Source organism: Tympanuchus pallidicinctus, unplaced genomic scaffold (assembly GCF_026119805.1).
Source record: "Tympanuchus pallidicinctus isolate F22 unplaced genomic scaffold, pur_lepc_1.0 scaffold9, whole genome shotgun sequence".
NCBI lineage: Eukaryota > Metazoa > Chordata > Aves > Galliformes > Phasianidae > Tympanuchus > Tympanuchus pallidicinctus.
In genome coordinates, this window is record NW_026294813.1 from 23,539,160 (window position 1) to 23,562,907 (window position 23,748).

General features: G+C 43.0%; 2 protein-coding genes across 8 annotated transcripts in view; both read right to left on the reverse strand.

Moving 5' to 3' along the window:
• Positions 1 to 1,698: 1,698 nt before the first annotated feature.
• On the reverse strand, positions 1,699 to 14,046 carry NARS1 (asparaginyl-tRNA synthetase 1). Its single transcript, XM_052670074.1, has 15 exons — positions 13,936 to 14,046; positions 12,358 to 12,440; positions 12,129 to 12,194; positions 11,929 to 12,021; positions 11,342 to 11,431; positions 10,542 to 10,620; positions 9,461 to 9,531; positions 8,840 to 8,926; positions 7,473 to 7,694; positions 6,926 to 7,125; positions 6,355 to 6,490; positions 5,232 to 5,345; positions 4,352 to 4,483; positions 3,716 to 3,847; positions 1,699 to 3,101 (listed from the first exon to the last, which is right to left on the reverse strand). Exons 1-15 carry the CDS (start codon positions 13,976 to 13,978, stop codon positions 2,970 to 2,972), a joined length of 1,680 nt encoding a protein of 559 aa, XP_052526034.1. The 5' UTR covers positions 13,979 to 14,046; the 3' UTR covers positions 1,699 to 2,969.
• A 1,245-nt stretch (positions 14,047 to 15,291) lies between these two features.
• Positions 15,292 to 23,748, reverse strand: part of ATP8B1 (ATPase phospholipid transporting 8B1) — a 32,704-nt gene continuing 24,247 nt past the window's right edge. For 5 of the 7 annotated variants that reach the window (XM_052670052.1, XM_052670049.1, XM_052670048.1 and 2 more), the window contains exons 21-28: positions 22,959 to 23,091; positions 21,689 to 21,977; positions 20,771 to 20,994; positions 20,067 to 20,150; positions 18,945 to 19,184; positions 18,543 to 18,687; positions 17,716 to 17,846; positions 15,292 to 16,601 (exon numbers count right to left, since the gene is read on the reverse strand). In XM_052670052.1, the coding sequence (XP_052526012.1) occupies positions 16,374 to 16,601; positions 17,716 to 17,846; positions 18,543 to 18,687; positions 18,945 to 19,184; positions 20,067 to 20,150; positions 20,771 to 20,994; positions 21,689 to 21,977; positions 22,959 to 23,091 (1,474 nt within the window). In that variant the 3' untranslated portion in view covers positions 15,292 to 16,373. Of the gene's footprint in view, positions 16,602 to 17,715; positions 17,847 to 18,542; positions 18,688 to 18,934; positions 19,185 to 20,066; positions 20,151 to 20,770; positions 20,995 to 21,688; positions 21,978 to 22,958; positions 23,092 to 23,748 lie in introns of those variants that run through there. The other 2 variants (XM_052670053.1, XR_008203153.1) reach the window with 2 other exon arrangements.

Here is a 23,748-nt window from a genome sequence, read left to right on the forward strand (position 1 = left end):
TGCAGCGCTCTCCGTTACAGTTGACTCCGTGGCTTTTCATCTCAGCCCTCTTCTCAGCTCCTAATCTGATCTGCCTCTTCCAGGAGCTCCCTGCCAGTCCTCCATCCTTCCTCCCTGACATGGTGCTTTTTAACCCTGACAAAGCAGCTCATCCCTTCTGGGTTGAGAGGATGGCAATATGCCAACAAGAGGTATCTTTTCCCAACCTCTCTCTACCCTCCTCAGCGCTGCAAGTGTTTGGACAATATTTTTTTTTCTTTTTTTTTTTTTTAATAAAAAAATACTAACATGCTCATAAATCCCTACATATTCTGAATTACAGAAGCTTCCCAAGCATGTCAGCACGGCAGCAGATATAAATGCAAGCAAAAACACCGGCAGTGAAAACAAAAATAACAAAAAACACAACATCCCAACCCCACAAACAACACAAGCCCAAAGGGAGCGATTACCATCTGGTACCATGGTCAGCATTTGGATAAGGGTGGACTCTTCCCATAGCTTGCTGCCAATGCATTTCCTATGTCATTTTAGGAACAAGAAACATCTGTTGCAATCAAGCTAGTTCATCGTCCTCTTCTACTTATTGGCACCTACACAATGCTACCCCACATCACAGGAAATTTATGTCTACACCTGTGTAGGTATTTAAAATAATCCCTAAGTCCAGACAACAAACACATTAAATATATATATGTATATATGTATGTAAAAAGAGAAGTAGAAGTAGCAAATGTGAGGAACAGCTGAAGCATGGCGCTGCGCGAGAAGCAGCTCTTACAATCTGCTGTCTTTTTCTGTCTCTAGGCCACAGTAGGACTCGGAAAATCAGTTAGGAGTATGAACTCAAAGAGATGCAGGTAAGAACCTGGTTCTTATCCTGCTTGTTATCCATGCTTGTTTCCTCCTGCACCTTTGAATCCTCCACTCAAAAGAGGCAACCTGCAGGCCACAAGGCCGCTGTGGTCCCCAGGAAGCCCCAGCACAGCAGCTCTGCAAATGGCCATATTGCTTTCAGTGGCATTGCTGGTGTCAATCTAAATTAATAGTTATTTAGCTTAAAAAAAGAACAAAACAACATTTTTTTTTTTTTTTCCTTTAGAACATACATGTGCTGTGGGAGAGACATGGAGCTGTTGGTTGTGTTCAGTGGAGGGCCACAAAGATGACCCCAGGGGTGGAACACCCCTCCTATGAGGACAGGCTGAGAGCTGGGGCTGTGCAGCATGGAGAGGAGAAGGCTGCAAGGTGACCTGATTGCAGCCTTCAGTATCTAAAGGGGAGCTGCAGGAAAGAAGGGGACAGACTTTAGCAGGGTCTTTGGTGATAAACAAGGGGAAATGGCTTCAAACTTAAAGAAGGGAGATTTAGGTTGGATATAAGGAAAAAGTTTTCCAGTGAGGGCTGTGAGGCACTGGGCACAGGTTGCTCAGGGATGTGGTGGATGCCCCGTCCCTGGAGACTTTCAAGGCCAGGCTGGATCGTGCTCTGGGCGACCTGATGGAGCTGTGGTGTCCCTGTGCATTGCAAGGGAGTTGGACTAGATGACCTTTAAAGTCCCTTCCAACTCTAAGCATTCTATGGTTCTATACTGTTCTTCCTCATGGAGATATTGTCTATGCCAGGGGAGAATATATTAAGCAAGTAAGCTGTAAAGGCCAAGCAAATGGAAATAAGCAGACGTTACAGATCAAGAACTGCTGTCCTGCACACCAACTTGTGCTGCCATAATTTATTGGTTGCTGATTTAAACCAGATTATATAATAGCATGCAAGATGAAGAGAAAAGCCTTTTTTTACAAAAATATGGGTATCGCGTAGCTCAACATGAATGGCAAATCCAGATAAAGTCTTGGTGCAGTTAGCCAATGACGCACCTACAAGGATTCACATTATTTATGGCTAAAAAGCGTACAGATGACTCAACACATTAAATATTTAATTAACTCTATTTGGTAGCTTGGTTACAGCTAGAATCTGCTAAGATGCGGTAGCACAAGAGTAAACTGAGCTAGCAGGGAAACATGGAACTGTTCTACACTGAAAACATCCCCTAGCATTGAGTGAGGAAGCAGTGCTTGAATTACAATGATCAGGAGAGGACAGTAACAGTGCACAATGCTGAAATCCAATTACATTTCAAAGTTACCGGTTTCTTGTTTGAATAACTCACTGTCTGGTGGATGAAATAACCTTACTTTCAAAGGCACTGCATATACTCCACTGCCCGTGGACAGCTCTCCAAGAACATGTCCTCTCCTCCTGTAACTCAGCCCACGTTGGGTGCGTGTGGTCCCACCGCAGCACTGCGCCCACAGGAAAGGTAGGAAAGCACACCTCACAACGAGCCTTATCCTTTCTAACCAATAAATAATTTGGAAAAAACAGAAGCCTCTTGCAGTGGGATTTAGTGCTGAGTACTACATACCTTGCAACTGAACAATCTCACATTTCCATTAAAAGCAGTAACTTAATTATCCCTTTTTTTTTTTTTTTTTTTTTTTTTTAAGCATTTCGTTGACCTATTTAGATGTTTCTTCAAATCATTCTCAGAAGTCAGGATTTAGGAATTTGAAAAGCTTGGATCCCCAGTTTCTCCAATAAGAAAAGACAAGAGAAAAGAGAAGTCTAAAAACAATTAGATGCCCTGTGTGTTCTTTTTTTAAATAAAGCACAGAAATTAAAAGCAGAAGCGTATCTTGTTTTTTTAAACGCCAGCTTACCAAGATTTGTTTCCATGTTGACAAATGCACCTAACTTTTTTTTTTCCCTAGGCCTTCTTCCAGTTTATTCGTAGCATTTTACTTCAAAAAAAGAGAACTTTTTAATTTTACTTTTCACACGCCAATTTAGTGAATGTATGAACAACAGGGTGCCAAAAGTCTTGTTCTCAGACAGGTTAAGCAGAGTGTGTCATTCATTCCCAAGCATCAGTTCCTTGATTTCTTAGGAGTTTATCAGCAGGATGGCTATGGTTTGCAGCGCTGGACAAAGCGAGGGTACAGACAGACATCTCGGATGTGGTGCCGATCCAGAATCCAGGTCAGGAATCGCTCCAATCCCAAACCATATCCACCATGAGGACACGTACCATATTTTCTCTGTGAAATTAAAAACACAGAGATTAAACATTTCCTTGTTATCTATGCCACAGTTGCAGTGATATCACCAAAGCAAAAAAAAAACAAAACAAAAAACAACCCAAACATTAAAGACAAATCCCTTCTAGCACCACCTTCTGCATGACTGACGAGGAATACAGATGATGCTCTTCTCAGGTAAGGTGTTCAGTTCCCGAATTTCCTGGGGCAAAGTAAGGACTAGAAGAGGAAAATGGAAGGAGGAAGTCATAACGACTTTTTTCCAACCTCCTCCTTTTCTCCTCTCATTAAATGAGATAGAGCTATTTGAGTCTGAAAAGATCAGTGTGCTTTTATGCTCTAGAAATGTAGCACAGCAGGGAGACACTACATAAGTAGTGTACTTGCAAAGCACGGTTCAATGAAGGCAATGAAAGCAATCTGACATGAGCAGCATCCGCTTCAGCAAAGAAAAGCCATTTTAACAGAATGCAAATTATTATCCATTGCATTTTGGCCTTGGTTAAGTGACTATCTGCTTTTGGCCACAAAAAAAATCTTTCCAATTTCAACTGCGTCATCTTAGAAGTGGTTTAAGAAAATGACAAGCAGCACATTGAACCTATTTTACATACCTGATCAGTGTACCAGTAATACGGTGTGGGATCAATGCCTTCTCTCTTGTAGCCCTCCAGTAGCTCCTCACTGTCCCAGATACGCATAGAGCCTCCAACAATTTCACCAACATTAGGCATCAGCACATCAACCTACAACACACAACAGACCATACTGTTACAACTTGAGCACATGCAGGAAAGACAGCTCAAACTTAGAAGTCAACACATTCTCCTATGCAATTTCAAGTCTCCAAAGCAGAAGAAAGGCAATTTCTTCCAGACTCAATTAACCGATGGAAGAAATCAACTCACTGTGTTCCCCGACTTAATCTTTTACTGAACTGCTAAGCCACAAAAGCAGTAGCTCTCCTAACATCCACCACTCCTCCAGGCTGCCAGACAGCTAGTTTTCAGACAATAAAACCTCTAAGGAGTCACCAACCAGAGGGCAATGAAAATTAAGCTCAGAGCGATGTCTTGACATTTAAGCACTTCAGCATTGTTTCGTTTATTTCTGTAGCACCAACAAAGTCACACCAGGAGATGCTCAGAACAAATTCTGGAGTGAACTCACCAAAGTTTTCCTGTAGTACTCATTCAAGTAGATACCCCCACTCTATTTAGAAGGCAACACTATGTAAAACGTGAACTTACAGATTCTGTAAGCCGGGAATCATCGTGACAGCGCTGCATGTAGAAGGACTTGATCTCTGCAGGAAATCGGCACAGCAAGATTGGCTCATTGATGGTGTCTGTCATGAACCTCTCAGGAGCTTCAGGAATATCCTGAGGTTAAAAAAGGCTCTATTAATATTTAAAACAAAAAAACACTCCAAAACCTCAAGACCCACAGCGTATCAGGGAGGAAGTGGAAAAAGACACTTTGAGACCACATACATTCATCCTGATGTACCTGTATTTTAGAACAATTATCTTAGGAAGATCTCAAGAAACTGTATATATATACATATCTAAAAACCATACAGATCTCAAAAACAAATCTCTAAATCTGTTCAATAAAACTCAACTCTACCCAATAATCCACACAGAAAATTGGGCACAACTAACAGACACTGAACAGCTTACTTTCTTTCCTCCCTGAAACTGTTTTCCAGTTTCTGGGCCTTAAGAACAAAAACCTTAGACTGGCTGGGGTACCCCACCTGCCCCTGCAGGGCCACCCAGTGCTGTGCTCAGCACCACATCCACAGGTTTTGGAAGGAAAACTCATGATTCTAGGGTGCAAAGATTACATGGAACCCTAACTCCCCCTCCAAATTTACATTCCCCAGCGCCAGTGCAATGAGACAAAACAGTCCAGACAAAATCCAGGCCTCTTGAAGGTTTACAGCAAAGCTCATTATAAACAGGATGAGAATTTCACTCTTCATCACTCCAAGCAAAACACAACAGATTCACACAGGAACAGTGAACACAAGGGCATCACGATCCAAACACTGTTCTCCAAGGGATTTATACACCTTCAGCGTACAGCTGAGGTATTTTGTTTTTGAAGAACCTCAGAAAGACTTACTTCCCCAAACTCATAGTAAGTACCATCATCCTTCTTCACATCATGTTCCTTTAGCCACTCAATTGCCTCAGCATAGTTCATTCGTCGGAACGGACGTTTTGGGGGTTTGAAATTCTGTAAACAAGAGTAGAGATCCCAACACTTAGGAGAGTGGCGTTCGAAGATTTACCTTTCCAGTTGATCAACAAGTCCACTTCCTCAGTCAGAGCACACACAATACTCTCTGTTGTGCATCAAAAAGTTACTACTTAAAAGCTTGAAGTACGGAAAAACTAGAGCCAAACAAAAGCATCTTCCAAACCCAGCGCCTCTCATAGAACAGATGCTGAAAAAGTCAGCAGGAGACGGAAGGCAGGAAGCATTTTCAAAGCTGCTTTCTTTCTGTCTGCACTCATCACACACACTAATGTTGCAAACAGTGCAGTCTCTGCAGGGCTTCCAAAACCAAGGCCACAAAAAAGCACTTTTGCTTCCCTGTGCACTGAACTGGTGCAGAATTTGCTCTTGTGGGAAGTTCATAGTGTGGGTTACTCTTCACACCTCCTGCTCATCTGTGATCAATTTTAAAATGGAACCTCCCAGTGTTTACCAGGAAAACGGGTCAAAATGTCAAGGATGAGAGTGTATGTGTTCTGAGAGGAAAGCTGGTGACAATAGATAAGATGGCTTTAAGAGACTACCAACTATCCTTGCAAAGGCAGCAGGAGACAAAGGGTCTCTAACAAATGAAGACAGCTTTACAAAGCTTCATCTTCCAGGATAAAAGTACAACAGCAGAATTTCATTTCTCACTTGTGGGCGACCTGTGAGTACCAGTTAATCATTATTATGAGCTCTAGGATAGAGGTTTTTATTCCACTAGTGATGTACACAATAAATGCCAGCACACTGCTGGTTCCTGGACCATATCAGCCATGTTTAAATTCTTCCCCCTCGGTCCCCAGCTCCTGGAAGAGTCATTGCCAGCCTTGCAGCATTTTCATTCTTTATGTCACTTTAAATACCTCTTATATAAGCAGAGCCCACTGCTGTGCCCTGTCTCCCCTAGGTAAACAGGGTGACCAGGAAAGGTAAAGACCACACTTGTGCCCCACACACGGCTCCCACACCACTGCTCGCTTACCGGGTTGAGGTCAAGCAGTAAGCCTGATGCAGGTGATGTCAAGACTCTGTCCACTACATCACAAACTAAGCTCTCCAAACGGTTCAGCAAGTCTTCAAAACTTATAAAAGGGCATTCGGCTTCAATGTGAGTATATCTGAAACATCAGGTCATGATGTTACATGTGCATGTACATAAACATGCACAAACAACAGATTTTTAGCTATGAAAAAAAATCTTCTAAGAAAATACACAAAAACCACTTTAGTCCCCTTTTTCAGCTCTCCCACTTTTACTCTGTGAAGGAAATCAAACAAACAAAAAAAACCCAACAGTGTGAACTGTGCATTCTTAAATGACAAAGTTTCCTACAAATGCATCAGCTCTGCTTTGACCAAATCCTCAATATCAACAACCAGCTGGACAGTCACTGACAGCAGGAGTTACCCCCAAATACACTTTTGCTCAGCTGTTTCACTTTTGCATTCTGCTGTCTTCTTACTGTGCTTTCTATCATCCAGCCACCTGCTACTCCCTCAATTTAGAAATTCATTCGTGCATAAATAACAAAGAAGTACAACTCTCTCCATACTCTGCCAAGTGTCTGCGTGTCCTGGATTGCTCAGCTCTGTACGACTGAGCAATACAGAAAACGTCTCCTAGTGCTGGAATGCAGGTCTCCAGGTAGAGCTGAGATGACTGTGTTAAGTAGGCCTCTTCACCAAAATAATCCAGCTTGAACAGAGTTGAACCTCCTTCCACCTGTGTCTGAACTAATGTTGGTGGTGTGACCTGCAAAAGAACAAGAATTAAGGACAATGATGACACTGCATTACAGCAGTGACGTAAGGCCAGAATGTATGCACACAAGCACTTCATTCTGATATGCTTCAGCACCCCAGAAAGAGGTATTCATGCCATCTGTGAATCATGTTGTAACATCTATACACCTCAGAAGTGTCCATACACCTTTGAGATCTATATCTGTGAAAGCAATCACATCACGGCTCCCTATGAAATGACCTTTTCCTCCCCACTTCAGGTTAATAGGGAAATCTGTAAAGGCTTTCCAGAAAAAAGATTGCCTTAAAGTAAGGAGCTTAAAGCAGTCACTTGCCAAGAAGGGCAAATGTACTTACTTCATAATATCCATTGGCAAAGAAATGATCCCTGAAGGCCTGCACCACCATGGAGCGCACCTTGAAGATTTTGGACATATTCTCGCCTCGAATCATCATATGCCTGTTGTTAAGCTGCACATCAACCTCTGAATCCTCATTGAGGAGATTGTCAGCCCCTCCTGCTGGGGCCAGACCAATAAGCTCCCAGTAATCACAGTTCAGCTCGTGGCCTCCTGGAGCCTGACAGTTTGAAAGAGAAACAAAACTTTAACAAGTGCATTTTTCATTTCTGTCTGGCACTGTGGCAGAGACAGCAATCCAGTTTAAACAAAACATACTAAAATCCTTCTAAGCATAGTGGTATCAAAGTGACTGTTGAGTAATCTGATCATATTACCCTTGCAAATGCCATTTGGAATCCACCACAAGTCTCAGACTTAACGTGAATGGGACTGAGCACTACTGACAGATAAGTAGAAGCTTCCAGATGCATTAAGTGCTATGTTTATTCATCTGGAAGAACAGACAAAGGCAAAGGAAAACTTCTTACTACCTTCAACTAATTAATGAGTGGTTATAGAGGAAAACGGGGCAAATATCTCAAGTTGTGGGACAGGAGATTTCAATTGGCTGTAACAAAGGGTGGTGAAATCCTGGAGAATGGACCTTGTTGACCACACCATCTCCTTCTTTGGAGATGTTCATGTGTGTTTGTGAACAAGACAGTTGGCAGCCTGACCTCACATCAATCTCCAAGATGGGCCAGATGGCTTTCACAAGTCAGCACTTCACCAAAACATGAAAAGAGCAGTTTTCATGCTGGCCACTTTCCCCTATGCTGTTTGCTGCTATCTAGCAAACAGACCCCAGGGCCAGGGCTCAGTGCTGCTCTCAGCAGCACCCCCGTGTGGGTCACTGCAGGCCTTTGCCTGACAAAATGGCATCTTTTTTCATTTCAAGACCAATGATTTTTATATATTTGGTGGATCACTGCACTAGAAGCATTACAGTGCTGTGACAAGACTGAAAACCAAAATGCTTTCAGGGTATATAACATCACAAGCAGTAACAAAAAAAAGTAGTAGCTTAGAAGTATCAAATGCACAAAAACTGTCTAAAAAATGTATTTGATCCCTGTCCTGTTTGCCTGCTTTTAATTTTAGACATCATAGTTGCAAATGCCATGAAAGAAAGGAGACTGTGCTGATTTCTGACAGGCAAACACAGCAGTAGCTTTGGCAAGTGGTTGGTTGGGTTTTTTTTTTCCCTAAATCAAATTCATCCTGAAATCATTCAATGTTTCCACCTTTGCTTTTCCTCCTGTCTGACAAATGAGGAAATGTTAAAGAGGAGAACCAGAACAGAGCACCATCCAGCTCCCCTACCTGCTTGCCTTCAGGAACAAGGTTCAGTGTGCCATACACTGCAACACTGCTCTCTGTAGAGAGAAGGAGCCCGTTGTAACACTGACACTACAGAGAGAAAGAAAGAGACACAGTTAATTCTAATTTTCAGTTTTCCTGATAATAATAAGATCTATTGAAGTCACAGACAAGATATGCTTGTCATGCTGACAAAAAAAAAACCTCAAGAGTCAGGAGATACCACTTAACAACAATATAATCAGTAGGCTTAGAAGAACTTCAATTATTTAATAACAGAACTCAATCAAAAACAGGAGGGGAGTCAACTCTTTGAAAAGGTAGATAACTGCAGGACAAGGGGAAATGGTTTTAAGTTCAAAAAGGGAAGATTGAGGTTGGATGTCAGGGGGAAGTTCTTTACTGTGAGAGTGGTGAGGTGCTGGAACAACTGCCCAGAGAGGCTGTGATGCCCCGTCCATCCCTGGAGGTGTTCAAGGCCAGGTTGGATGGGGCCCTGGGCAGCCTGGGCTGCTGTGAAATGTGGAGGTTGGTGGCCCTGCGTGTGGCAGGGGGTTGGAGCTTCGTGATCCTTGAGGTCCCTTCCAACCCTGGCCATTCTGTGATTCTGTGAATATAACTTACCAATGCATCTGAAAGGACACACTGAAGGAAACCTGTGCCATCTCTCAAAACAATGAACATCAAATTTTTTCCTGGTTAAAAAGAGGGAAAAAAAATAATAGGGAGACTCAGATGTATTCACTGATCCATCTGAAAAGATCCAAGTCCAAAAAACCATCACCCACTACTGTGCAGCTTACTGCAGAAGGACCACAATTTTATTTTTCTATTAAAGACAAACCACAAGCATGTTCAAAGACAACACTGAAGTATTAGCTCAGTTATAAAATAGCAAGAGAAAAGCATGCTCCAAGCTCAGCATGGCTCGGATTGTGCTGTCTTGCCATAACTTTGCCATGGTTCAGAGAGAACCACACTTCTGTCTAATTGTAATGCTGTACACAAAGGCCCAAGCTACACCTGAAGTGACAAAGGGATGTCACCCTGGTCATCCATATCCCCACAGCAGCCTCTGACCCAAAGACTGACTTTCTAGAAAATGCCTGAGATATCCAGGTGTGTATCTGCTTGGTCAAGTCCTTGAGTGATAATGTGAAAAAATGCCATCTGTGAATGGTATCAGCTTTGTCAATGCCCCAAGGGCTCTTTTTTATTTTTTTTTATAAGCAGCCTACTAGAAAGTTTTGCACAAGTCTGTCACTTCTCAGCAAATGCCACCTTGCAAACAAGAGCACCAATTGCTCTGAAAACAAGTTTAACTTGTTGTACTTCTAAAAGAGTTTATGCCTCTTACCTAGCTTTAAAGAAAATGCTCTTTTGTTAATCATGCTGAGCAGGTGCTAGTTAGCTCCTTAGTCCGTAGGATTAGACTAAAAAACAAGTCTTTTAAGAAACCCTGTAGGACACAGCTGCAAATCCAATATCTCAAAAATTTGTGACTAAGAAATATCTCCATCCTCATACAATAGGCAGAATTTGTCAACGTTGGACTGATTGGTGTGATACACCAACAAGGCCACATAAGTGACGGTCTGAAAACTTAAGAGTGAGCATTGTTTCATTCAATGTGAGTTCTGATGGCTACTAAATTTGTTCCACCTCTCTGCAAAGGTTTGGCACCTTACAAGAGCTTGTGGCTTACCTTGCCTACGTAATCTGTGAATCCAGCCAAAAATCTTTACTCTCTGGCCTCTGTAAGCCTCCAGAGCACCAATCTTTACCTGTAAAACAAGGAATGGAAACAATCAAATAGAGGAACACAACTCACCATTTAGATGGAGTTTTCTACACAATTACTTTAAGTACACGTGTGAGACATTTCCCTCCCCAAAACAGTAACTGCCATCACAGATGCAACTAAATCAGCAGAAAATTTAGAAAGGGTGCCTCAAACACCATCTCCTGCAGTCTGAAGTGTGAGTATATCTCTCTGGATTAATTTCTAAAGACATCCCATAGATGAGACCAGGTAGAAAAGAAGCAGAAGGCACCAAAACGTGGACCTGGCAGAGGTATACCCAGATGTGTAGCTGAAGCACCAAATCCCCAAAAGCAGCAGGACTCTGCAAATAGCCAAACAGGAACTGTTTTCCACGCCTCAGTAACTTAAATTACATCCTCTGATCAGCAGTGTTTCACCGCTCTCCACTACAACAACCAGCCAAAGCAGAATTAATCCAAACTGAAATACGGCCTCTGCCAGCAGATACTGACACAAAATAGCCTGATGCATGAATCAAAATGGTTCAGATAGCCACTGGGTGCGTGGGAAAGTCTGTATGCTGGAATATACCAGTAACCAGAAAAATAAAATGATGTTTAGGGACAAGAACCCAACAGTGGCCTCCAGCAGATGCCAGAACTACAGAGCAGAGAACCAACCTTTGTGCAGACAACATACTGAAACAGAGGCACATACCAACCATCCCACATCTTACTCACACATTTTGGTTCTGGAAGACTGGGATCGTTCTTGATGATAACTTTCTTGGCTTCCTCCAGGTTCTTCTCTCTTCTCAACAGATCTTCTGCCTAGTTGAGATGAAAAAGAAAATATTAACTAATTGTGACCAGGCTTTGTAAGTAGGGGCTGCAAAGTACACTTACAAATACTGTTGTCATAAAATGCTGGTGCATAGCCTGCCCCTAATTCAAGGCCAGAATGAGAAACACTGCACAGCAGCATTTCTTGTTTTTCCCAGAAAGCTTAAACCCAACAGATGGTGATAACTCAAAGCTCACTCACTTTTACCCATTTGCTTGCCCCCATCTAAACAAGGACAAGCTGTAAATAACATACGTATAGTAATGATAAAGGTGAAGAACAAACTAAATGTTTATGGATGGGGAGAACAAAACTAATGACATCCTGTGTTTTTGTAAAGGAAAGGCAGCATGCTTAAATCATAGAATCACAAGGTTGGAAAGGACCTACGAGGTCCTCTTGTCCAACCCTCCTCCCATTACCATTGCTACCACAAGCAACTAAACAAGCTACTACCTCCAACTTGGCACCACTTGCAACCTACCTCTTTCTTCTCCTTCGCCTCATTCTTCATTTGTTCCCTGTGCCACAGTTTTTTGACATTTTTCATCTGTGACTTGGAAATAATGGCCCATCTCTAAATCAGTCCAAGCAGAGAGCAGAAGACAGAAGGTTACAACTGTGGCCCTCCACACAAATAAACTTTAAAACAATTTGTACTAGGAAGATCAAATGTTACAGTACCTCATTTTCCTTCTGTGAATCCACATAAATAGTAGGAAATGGTTCCTTTCCTGCTGTCATCAAAGCCTAAAAATGTGATGGGTAAAAAAAAAAATAAATCAGTGGTGCTGCAAGTGAATTAAAGGAATTCTGTTAGAGAGGCCAAGCAGACAACGCAGCTCCAGCCCTTTCGGTCAGAGCTGAAAAAGTTCATGCAGCTCAGATAAAAGAGTGCATTTGCTGTACTTACCTTTAAAACAGTTTTGAATGGTTTCTTCTGCGTTCCATCACCAGTGGAATCGTTGCCCTCTCGTTCAGAAACATACAACTCTTCTGTAACACATCATAAATACCGGGCAGTTACTCAAGGAAAAACCAAAAAATCAGCAATGGTAAAGCACAAGAGAAAACCAGACACACCCAGGGATGCACATCAGGACTGATGGAGCTGCCTTCTGCCTTCCTTACAGCCAACTAACTTCCAGGCAGGCAGGAACAAGCTGAGAAAGCTCGGACAGCTCAGGCCAGCTTTTGGCTCATGCACAGCTAACAACTGCATCACCAGAGATGGAAAAACCTCCCTCCCTCTGCCAGCAAACACCACAGAGTGAGACAGCCCTGCAGGCACAGCCCTGTCCACGTGCCAACTGTTACAGTGTGAATCACAGAATCTAGGTTGGAAGGGACCTCAAGGATCACGAAGCTCCAACCCCCTGCCACACGCAGGGCCACCAACCTCCACATTTCACAGCAGCCCAGGCTGCCCAGGGCCCCATCCAACCTGGCCTTGAACACCTCCAGGGATGGACGGGGCATCACAGCCTCTCTGGGCAGCTGTTCCAGCACCTCACCACTCTCATAGCAAAGAACTTCCCCCTGACATCCAACCTCAATCTTCCCTTTTTCAACTTAAAACCATTTCCCCTTGTCCAGTAGTTATCTACCCTTTCCAAGTGTTGACTCCCCTCCTGTTTGCAGGCTCCCTTTAGGTACTGAAAGGCTGCCATGAGGTCACCCCGCAGCCTTCTTTTCTCCAGGTTGAACAAGCCCAGCTCCCTCAGCCCATCTTCATAGGGGAGGTGCTCCAGTCCCCTGCTCATCTCTGTGGCTCCTCTGGACCCTCTCCATCAGCTCCCTGTCCTTCTTGTACTGGGGGCTCCAGACCTGGACACAGCACTGCAGATGGGGCCTCATAAGGGCAGAGTAGAGTGAACGCTTGTGTCCAAGGTTCCACGGTTTGGTTCCAGTTCACAGAGATCAGAGCACACCAAGGGCTTCTATATACTCCTGCGCTTATGCACACAGCTACAGCTGTACCTATGTGTGTGTAGCTATAGGGATAGATAGCTGAGCATGTATAGTCATCCACAGACGTATGCTCTGCTCTTTGTTCCTCGTGAACTGCCAAAATCCGCGTTAGAAGTCCTGGGATGGACAGAAACGCATTATTTGCTCAACTACTGTCTGTTCACTTCTTATTTAAACGCCGCAGAACAATTCCAGGCTGAAAAAAACCGAGCTGCGTGCGTGACACGCTGCCACGACGCAGCCGCCGGCAGGGTTCCGCTGCGTCCCACACAAAGTCACCGTATTTGGCGCAGCTGTGACAATTTTCCCTTCCAAGAGCCGAATTCTTCACATGCCAAGGCCAGGCCGCTCCCAGGGGCGCCTTGCCGCCCCATCGCTGCGCGTGCTCAGGGCCGGCCCGGACGGGCCTCCGCAGCCCAATCCTCCGGGAAGCCCAGCGACCGCGCCTCCAGGCGGCCGCCGCCATCTTCTGCTGAGTGCCCGACAGCCCCCCACCTCCCCGACCGCCCCGCCGCCTCACCCAGCGCCAGAGCCGCCGTCCTGCCGATCACCTCCCCCGCCATGGCCGCCGACCGGAAGTAGCCGCACCGCGCTTCCGCCGCTCTACGCCAAATCGCCGCCGTTAGCGTCAGCCCCGCCCCACGGAAGCCACGCCCACTCGCGTAGCCCCACCCCCGCGTAGCCCCGCCTTCTCGTTGGCACGCGGGTTGCCCACACGTGATCAAAGTTCAACTCTTCTTGGGGTTTTTTTGCCTATTAGAATCGCGGAGTAGAATGGCTTAGGTTGGAAGGGACCTTTAGGATCATGTAGTTCCAATCCCCTGCTAGAGGCAGAGACACCTCCCACCGCTCCATGTTGCTCACAGCCCCATCCAGCCAGGGCTTGAGTGTTTCCAGGGACGGGGCACCCACAGCCTTGCTGGGCAACCTCTCAGAAAAGAATTTCTGCCTAATATCTAGTCTAAAGCTACCCTCTTCCAGTTTCTTAAAAAAAGAAAAAAGTCTGTATGTTCTGGAGACAAAGGTGATCTTGGCTTCAAATTTATGCCTTTTGTACTTTTTGTATTTTTGCACAAAAATACCTTTAAAAAGCTGATTCTAAGTAAGTCCATCTGAAGAAGAACCCTTCCACTTACTTGTGCTGGAATAGCAGCAGTAACACACGTTTATTTATCTGACTTTACCATGAGAAATAATAAGCACAGGCTAAATCTTGGCAGTAGGACAAGCAGGAAGGGATGTGAGTTACAGTAAGGAAATTCTATGAGATACTAGGAGAAATATTTTACCCTGAGGGTACTCAGCTCTTGTAACAGAGACACAGAGAGGGCGTGGGATTGCCATCCTTGGGTGTATTCCATGTGCTGGACAAACACTGGACATCTGGTCCTTCTCTGAGCCCTGGACTGCACTACAGACCTCTAGAAATCCTTTTGAAGTGAACAACTGTAACAACGAGTGACAGCAAAGTGTATAGCCACTGCAATGTCACAGGAATGATGAATGGATCTTACTACTTAGAATTAATTTCCAACTGCAACAGGCCTTGTACCGAAATGCCTTATCAGAGAGTACAGCCTGAAAGCCCAGCACCTGCCTTGTTGGTTTAGCTAGCTACAAAACACCACATTTGTGTTTCCAGTAGCTGTCTATTCCCCAGCATTGTTTATGCCTTCAGAGGTTATTATCAAACTTAGAAATTACTTATCTTTTGCTTTAGCATCTGCTTTGATTTTTTTTCTTGAGCTAAACGCTAGAATTTCCCGTTGCTGCAGATAGGAATATTGAGCCCCGTCCCTGGGGCTGCGTGCCCTCTCAATGGGGACTGCCCCCCGCTGATGCCCGCTGATACCCATATGTATCATAGAAGAGAATCTGAAAACTTCACTGCATTTATTTGCATCACGTGTTTGAAATGTACATTCCTTTGGACAATAACTGCGTACCATGATTTTCACTATAAAAGCATTGGAGGAATCGTCCTCATCCGGAGGCAGCAGTAGGTAACAGCTGCACATTCATACAAACGAGGGAATACACCTGCAAGCACAGAGATCACAAAACACTTTGCACACTGCAAGAATGGTGCGTGATACCTTTCCTACAGCGGCCGTTTTCTGGTTATAACAGTGACAGCTGTACCTAAAACCGAAAAGAGCAAACTGCCAGCTAAGGGCAGAGCTCCTGGGACAGCCATCCATTAACAAACACACGGCGTGAGAAACAAGACCTGAGCAGAAAGACAGCAAGTGAGAAACAGACCTGTAATGATGGATTTGGATTTCTTCATTGCAGGCAAATTTGAGCAATGAGCTGTGCAAGGCACTGTGGCACAGCTCTCGTACAACGAGTGCAAGGAGAGCTGCTCCATGCCGTGCAGCGAGCTGCAGTCAGACACCGAAGGAATAACAAACAGAAACACCTGCAAGCATCAGAACACCTCAGTCTGACACTGACTACAGGTTTGTCACCAGATGTGTACAGCTCAGGTGACAGTATCCATGTCTCTCTCAGGAGTGATCAAACTCCTGAGTCTTTATCCCCATAAAACGTAACAAAATGGTGCACACAGAGTCACTGTTGCTTAACCATTTGTTTTCAGAGTCAATATGAAATGTAGCTGCAATTTTATACCAATACAATGTTAAAAATGTGGAAAAAAGTTTTTGATTCCAGGTGTCGCCACATTGCTCTTTCCATACTGCAGCACACCCGTCCTTCAGTTTCACATTACACAGCTGAAAAAGGTTTAGGAGCTCTGTAGGACGTTGTTGGCTTTTCCATGCTTCCAGCAAACTGAAGGAGTTCTGATAAAGCACAAAAATCAGATATCCTTATGCCATTCAGTTTAAAAAAAAGTATCCTGAGTTTAATATTCTGAGTGTGTGTGTGTGTGTGTGGGTGTGTGTGTGGGTGTGCAGTCATTTGGATAAGAAACTTCTCCAGAACTGCAGTGAATCAGCTTGTTTCAGCAGCTGCTGTGCCTCCTGTGGTGCTGCCCAGCACTGCATCCAGTGGAGCTCTTTTCTTGCGGATGCTTCGCCCCGAGGCGATGAGGTCGGCGTATCCCCTCTGGTGGGAGAAGGCGTAGGCAGAGCGCCGTGCAGACACCCCCCGCCGGAAAGCACTCTGCCTCCGCTGCCATTGCTCCTCTTCTGCCAGGTACTTCTTACGGTTCTTCTGGATCTGCGTGCATGCAAAGAGAAATAAATTTGTGGGTCGTAAGGCAAATGACTTGTTTTGTATTTTTTTCTTTTTTTTTTTTTTAGAGCGGAAACAACCTGATACTTTAACAGAAAATGCTTAGCAGGAAGGTTTTCTTGTTTAAATTTGATTCTGTTAGAAGCAAGAATACATGCAGAAACGCATGGAATTTTCAGAATGACCTACTGCATCGTTTTGCACTTTGTTATGTTCATTTATTTTTAGAATGTCTTTCATTAAAGCAAATTGAAGATGCACTGATTGAAAGCTATTCTTGTGTTTTCACACAGAATCACAGAATGGCCAGGGTTGGAAGGGACCTCAAGGATCACGAAGCTCCAACCCCCTGCCACACGCAGGGCCACCAACCTCCACATTTCACAGCAGCCCAGGCTGCCCAGGGCCCCATCCAACCTGGCCTTGAACACCTCCAGGGATGGACGGGGCATCACAGCCTCTCTGGGCAGCTGTTCCAGCACCTCACCACTCTCATAGCAAAGAACTTCCCCCTGACATCCAGCCTCAATCTTCCCTCCCTCAACTTCAAACCATTTCCCCTTGTCCTGCTGTTACCCATCCTTTCAAAGAGTTGACTCCCCACACTAACACTTAATATCTTTTTAGACATAACTGCAGTATTAACTATTTGCAAACTCACATGCAATTTGCCAGCTCAAGGCAGAATAAACGCAAACAAAAATTGGCCACTATATCATGACACATAACTGACACTCCAAAACAGTGCAAATAACAAGAGAAGCTGTGCTGTCAGTAGCCTCAAAGCAAGTTTTGTGGTTTTACAAAGAGAAGTGCTAGGCCAAGCCAAAGAACAGATTAGCCACTGATCAGTTTACTGATCTGTAGGCTGAGATGCTGCATGTACATATGCATTACACAGAGGCACATGAGGGACGCAACAACATGTTGAATAAGGCAGTGTTTGTCACACAGTTGGAGGCAGGCCTGAGCCAGCCCCTGGAGAGCCCAGCAGCCTCCTGGCCTCCAGCCTAGGGCACAGACCCCAGCTTGTTTCTCATATTAACACCAATGCTGATGCCTGTAAGTAAATATGTGCCAAAGATGAGACTTTACTCACTCGATCACTTTCTGAAGGACAAATTGTCATGGATAAGAAACGCTGTGCCACCACAGGGAGTAAGCAAACAGCGATCGTTAAAGCCATGGTCAGCCAGAGGTACAGCTGTCTCAGAGCGTTTGGAGCAGTTCCTAGCAATAAAAGGAGCAGAATTTAGTGTATGATGTGATTGTGGAAAGTAGCTACACAACACAAATAAGATAATGAGTGCCACAGCTTCTTTCCTGTGAAGCTAGCACCCAGGCACTGACCTGTGCAGCAAAACGTTCAGCTTTTATTCAGGCTCCAAAATAAATAAGTAAAATAATACAAAGTTATTGTAGCACTACTATTACAATTCACACCCACGTCAAAACTCCTCTACAAGCTGTGCGATGCTGCAAGACAAATGCCTGGCTGAGAGGCAAGGGTTTTGTCCTGCTTTAAAGGTTACAAAGCAAGAAGTTCTCCTGGTATCACTGCTGCAGATGTGGTCTGGAAAGCAAGTGATATTTCAGTACAAATGCCAAACACCCAATCTCACAGAACTTTTGTCAAACTGAGTCGCAGGTGTATCTTTAAACACACATAAAATACCCAGCTAGGAAGTATTCATAGAAGTCTAGAACGTTACTAAAGTTAAAAGAAAATATTATGTTAGAGGCAACTACCTTTTTTCAATTGGATTCAGTTTAGCAGAAGAACATAAAATTGAGGGGTGTGTTATTTCTTTTGAGGTTATTTAGATCTGAGGCAAGATACTAAAGATTTTAGAAAAAAATTCAAAACTTGGTTTTCCTAAAAATGAAAAAATTCCAAACAAAGGGCAAGACACACAAAACACTCACCTGTGAACTGGAAAGTAGAAGGAAAGAGAACATGGATCCCTGCACTGTGGAGGTCAAATGTGACACCAAAGTAAATTGCAATACTCCCAAATACTGAGAAAGCATTAACAAAAGTCCAGTAAGATGTATCCAAACCAATCTGAAAGTAAACGAAAACTCCAAATGAGTTTATTAATTCAAAAAGCAAAGACAGGACAAATAATGTTGTTATTTGTCATTCATGTAATAATGTCATTCAGTTACACTTCAGCTTAAGATACATAATGTCAACAGAGAAGCAAAAAGGCAAGCAGATGAAAACTTCTGCAAATTGTTTTGCTTTAATAGACAAAATTAGAAACACGACCAGAACGTGTTTTCAGAGCAAGGGAAGTAAGGAAGCTAAAGCTTACTTGCCTGAAGGTTGACAACAAACACAAGAGAAGTTGCTGCTGTGACAGCAAATGACTGATAATCTGAAGGTGCCTCTCCATCTTGCCCCATAGTGTGAAGGTAAGCTCCATATGGTATGAAGAAGATTACCAGTGAAGTTATAGCTCCGTGAAGCAAACTTTTAAAGAATTTCTTGTAATTAAAAAGTAAATCTTTCTGTCCCAAAACATACAGTCTTGGGAATCGAAGACTCAATTTGTCACTCACATCCTTAATAATGGAACAAAAAAAGAAAAGTTGCAGCAATTTCTTGTTCTAAGCGTGAACTTCAGAGAGTAAGAAATTCAACTACATAATGCCCCCCCACACCCCCAACTCCTCAAATGGCAGATTTATTTTTCTCTTCAAACATCTGTGCAGGCTGCCAAACTTTCTAGAGTCATGCACACAACCAGGAAGAAACAAGACTGGAGCTTCTAGCAAAACTATTGCATGCTCCATTTTCAGGGCTTAATGATTTTAATGATTTTTTTCAACCTTCAAGAGATTCTATGACTCTATGCTTCTCAGTTTTCAGCCCATTATTTGCAAGGACAAGAACATTCACATTTGTGTAGGGCTTTTCAGCTACAAATTGCATTCGAGTTTTTCCCCTACACTGTGAATAAGCAGAAGACTACCATTGCATATCCTGACTTCTGTTCTCTAACATATTCTCAAATGAGAGATTAATTTGATACTGAACTTATTTCTTAACTTTTGTAGTAGATGTAAACACACACATTGATTTGTTTGGCCAGCAGGTAACCCTTGCATCGAAAAAAAGGTGAAGAGGGCCAACACCACTTGTTCTATTGCACTAAAAAGAAGCTGCACAAGGTGTATTTATTCCATTAATAAAAGTTCTTGCTGTATTGTATACACGAAATCACAGAACATATTTTTGACAAGCAGCACTGGCACTGAAGACCTCAGAATCGACTGACTTTAGCTACTTCAGTAACACCCTCCTTATTGTCTTTTGCTACCCCACATGCTGTAAAGAATACATGTTAAAAAAAAAAAAAAATTCCTTCTGCATAAACGAAAGCAACTTAAAACTTGATGCTGAATGTTTTTGGATTAATCTGTTGTTAGCAGTGTGGAGAATACCTGGTCAAACAAGCCAACTAACAGAACTGGGAGACTCGAGTACAGCACGTTGTAGAGCGTGATGAACCAGTCTTCGTATGCTGTCTGAAAAGGAGGAAGAATTTAAATAGCTACTGATTACCTTTTTTAATTCACTTTTTCTATGATTTTCTTTCTAATACTTCAGAAAATAAATCTGCCCCATCGTACCACTATATCATATGTCTCTGTTTACCATTTTGCTTAAGCCCGTGGAGATGCATCTCATCTCTCACAAGCTTTCTGGCACACAGATGAGTACAGCCTTTCAACAGCATGTGAATTTCAAGCATTAACATTTACACTGAGCACATTTCAAGCCATTCTCACCAGCAGTTCAAGATTAAGAAAAAAAAAAAGAAGTTTTGTTTTTTTGCTGATAAATAAATGCACTGCCTCTTTTTACCTAGGAATATTTTAAGTAGAATGGTTAAGTGAGGTTTCCCAAACTACTGTTTAACAATCTCCTGCTTTTTTTAATTCCCTGTACAATCATGGTATTTATTTTAAGTATTCTGAAGTAACACTTCAGAACACTTCAGAAGTAAGTAGCTTAGTAATTATTATTTGTAATTATTTATGCTAATTTTGGGTTCCCAGCGCTTCCCAGGCTAAACGTTTGCTATTCTGCACTAACAAAAAGGAAGACTTGCCTGTTAATATTGGACACGAGCATGCCTTCTTACCTGGGCAGAAAAGCCATTGAAGAATGAATACCAGATGTGGACTAGTGTGAAAGCGAAGTTTTTGTAGAAAAAATATCTTAGAAACTTGCACATCCTAATGTAAGACCATCGCCCGTGGACCAGCAGCAACCTCTGCAGATAGCGGAACTGCCCAAAAGAGTAATCGCTGGACATGACAGCTTGCATCCCTTCCTGGCCACTGATTCCAACTCCAATGTGGGCAGCTATGTTAATGAAACAAACAAAACATACTTTGCTAAACAAAGAGAGAGGCACAACGTGACCAAGGGCAAATCTTTCACCAGTTCTGATTCTCTGCTTCACGTTCTCCAGCCTCGTTTTATTTCTGCATAAAGCACAGAGGCTTCATTAAAGATTAACGCAACAGTGCAAATGCTCTTCCTTGCCCTGTTATTTAGTGCTCACACCTTCACTGCTTTTTGGATCCTCTCTCCATGTTTGAGCAAACTGGCCAGGCAGTTACAGACTTCCTAACATGAACTGTATCCCAGATGTTTGTTTTTCAATGGAATTCCTTAGGAAGTGTTTCAAAGAGTGCCAGCTGCAACACAGGAGGCCAATGCCACAGAGCAAGGTGCATCTAAGCTATCCTTTTGTCTTGATAATGTTACACTCCTGCAATCCTTAGCATGGTAACAGATGTAAATCAAACCCCTTCTCACAGACTGTCTACATAAAAAGTTAAAACACATCGCCAAAAAAGCATGAACCATTTCACAAAGGGTCTTCTTAAAAAGGGAAAGCACAGTCACAGAAGGCTAACAAGGACTCAAGAAATGTTAACGTGGGCAATGAAACAGATGGCAGAGTCTTCTGTACAAGCAGAAATAGAGAAGAAACTGTGGAAGAACTCTCGTAAGATATTCCCTACCAAGAGAAGTCTTACAGCTGCCTTACTTTTAATCATGTTCACATCATTGGCACCGTCCCCAATAGCCAGAGTAATAGCTTTCTTGTATTTCTTCACAAGATCAACCACCATAGCTTTTTGCTTCGGAGTCACTCGACAACAGATCACAGCCTTGCATTCACATGCCAAATCGACAAAATTCTTCTGCTGCTGCTCTTTGTAAGCTTCAGCCCTTCTTTTCTTCTCATTTTGCTTTTGTTTCTCTTCTTGTGTTTTGGGGAATTTCAGTTTAAGTTTCTTCTTCTTCTTCTTTTTCTTCTCTAGCAGGATTTCATTCTGTTTAACAAAAATGTTATGTTCCCTTCTACACCATTTTAAAACAGCACTCCAAGGGCTGCCTATATGCACAACACATTTAACTTCACTGTGCCCCATTTACAGTATTTTAACAAAATACTCATTAAAATGTTTGTCCAGAGAAGCAAATAAACAGCTATGGAGCAACGGAAACAATATGCCTGGTGGAATGAACGAAAGCAAAATGCTTGTGTTTAATGTCACAGCACATCTACAAAGGAATATTTCTTCTGATGGAAGCTAATTCACCTGTTCAACACAGGTAGAAGCGTTTCTTATAAACACATGTTCATTTCTTTATACAGAATAAAGGCTCAGGTCTGGAATGCTGAAGTGCAGCAGACGGTCCTTAGCTCTCTGTTGGACTTTCTCCTTGGCAGGTGTCTGTAAAAGCAGCCTGCTGACAGGGCGGGTAATAGTCACTGAATTACTGATAGTCATCTCTGCTAAAAGCTCTTCTCTGCTTTCTAAGCTCACGTTAAGAGCACCATATTGCAGGACTGATCAGAAAACCTGTCTTTTGTTTCTATGCTTTCACTCCTGTATTTCATTTCAAGCACAATTTCTGTGCTTGTACAGCCCAGCATCCTCTACAGCTGGCAGTGATCTCCTTCATTTTCTCATTTTGTTCCATTAGACTGGGATCCCCATGAAGAACAAACACTCTAAAACTCATACTGTGCTTTTGTAGAAGCTTCGTTTTACTTTGATGGCAGCTACCGGGGTGATGTGAAAATCCCAAGGCAATCCTTCACTGACTACTATTTTCAACCTTGAAAACTAAAAATACTTCTGAACATAAAAAGCAAACAGAGATGGTCAACTGGTGGCACAATGGCCAAAGAATTTTCATTAATTGGTTTAGCAAAGGATACAAATGAACAATCCCCAAGGAAGGACACCGTCACATGGCAACACCCCCACGTCTCGAATACAAAGGAGATCCTTCTTCATACATACCAACCAGGAGCCAGTGATGATCAAGGCACGATTTCTACTTCCCTGAAAGAAGGGTTCATTCATTCTTAGAGATGAGTGTGTAGTTGATCCAGCTCTATTCCTCTGGTTTTCTAACCTAGTCTGAAGAAGACCACTAGGAAGAAAAGTGAACACTATTAGAGAAAAAGAGTTGAGACTAAACTTAGAACTAAAATAAAGTTTGCAGACACAGCATTTTGAGTAATTATTTACTGGTGAACTTAGCAGTGTTGGGCTCATAGTCGGACTTGATAATTTTTTCCAATCTAAGTGATTCTGTGCTTCAACTATTCTATAATCAGTCCTGGACTGAAAATCTGCAGGAAAGAAATGCAAGACCTGCTGCAAGGCTTCTCTTGACTTTCCTAAAATTGAGTCAGGAACGGTTGCAACACTGTCACACAACCCTAATTCTTCTCCTAGCCCCACACAGCTTTTCCTTGGGTCTGTTCATTTTGGCTAAGCTCAGAATACCTTGTAATCCATCATATGTATATTTTTATAGCTTAGGTCTGTGCTGCGTGAGCATAGGACAGCATAAAACATCAGCTGGAGTTCAAGGATGAGCACCAAGAGCAAAACCTGGCAAATATTCCAGATTTGGAATACAAAAGACCTGCTTAGGCCAATCTAGATGAGCTCTCATAAGCACTTTATGAAATCTCATGATTATCAGAGGAACGGGACCATGAATCAAAACAGGAAGCCATCCAAACTGATGGCATAACGCTCTCTCCTAAATGATGAGAAATTGCCAGAGATGAGCCAGCCA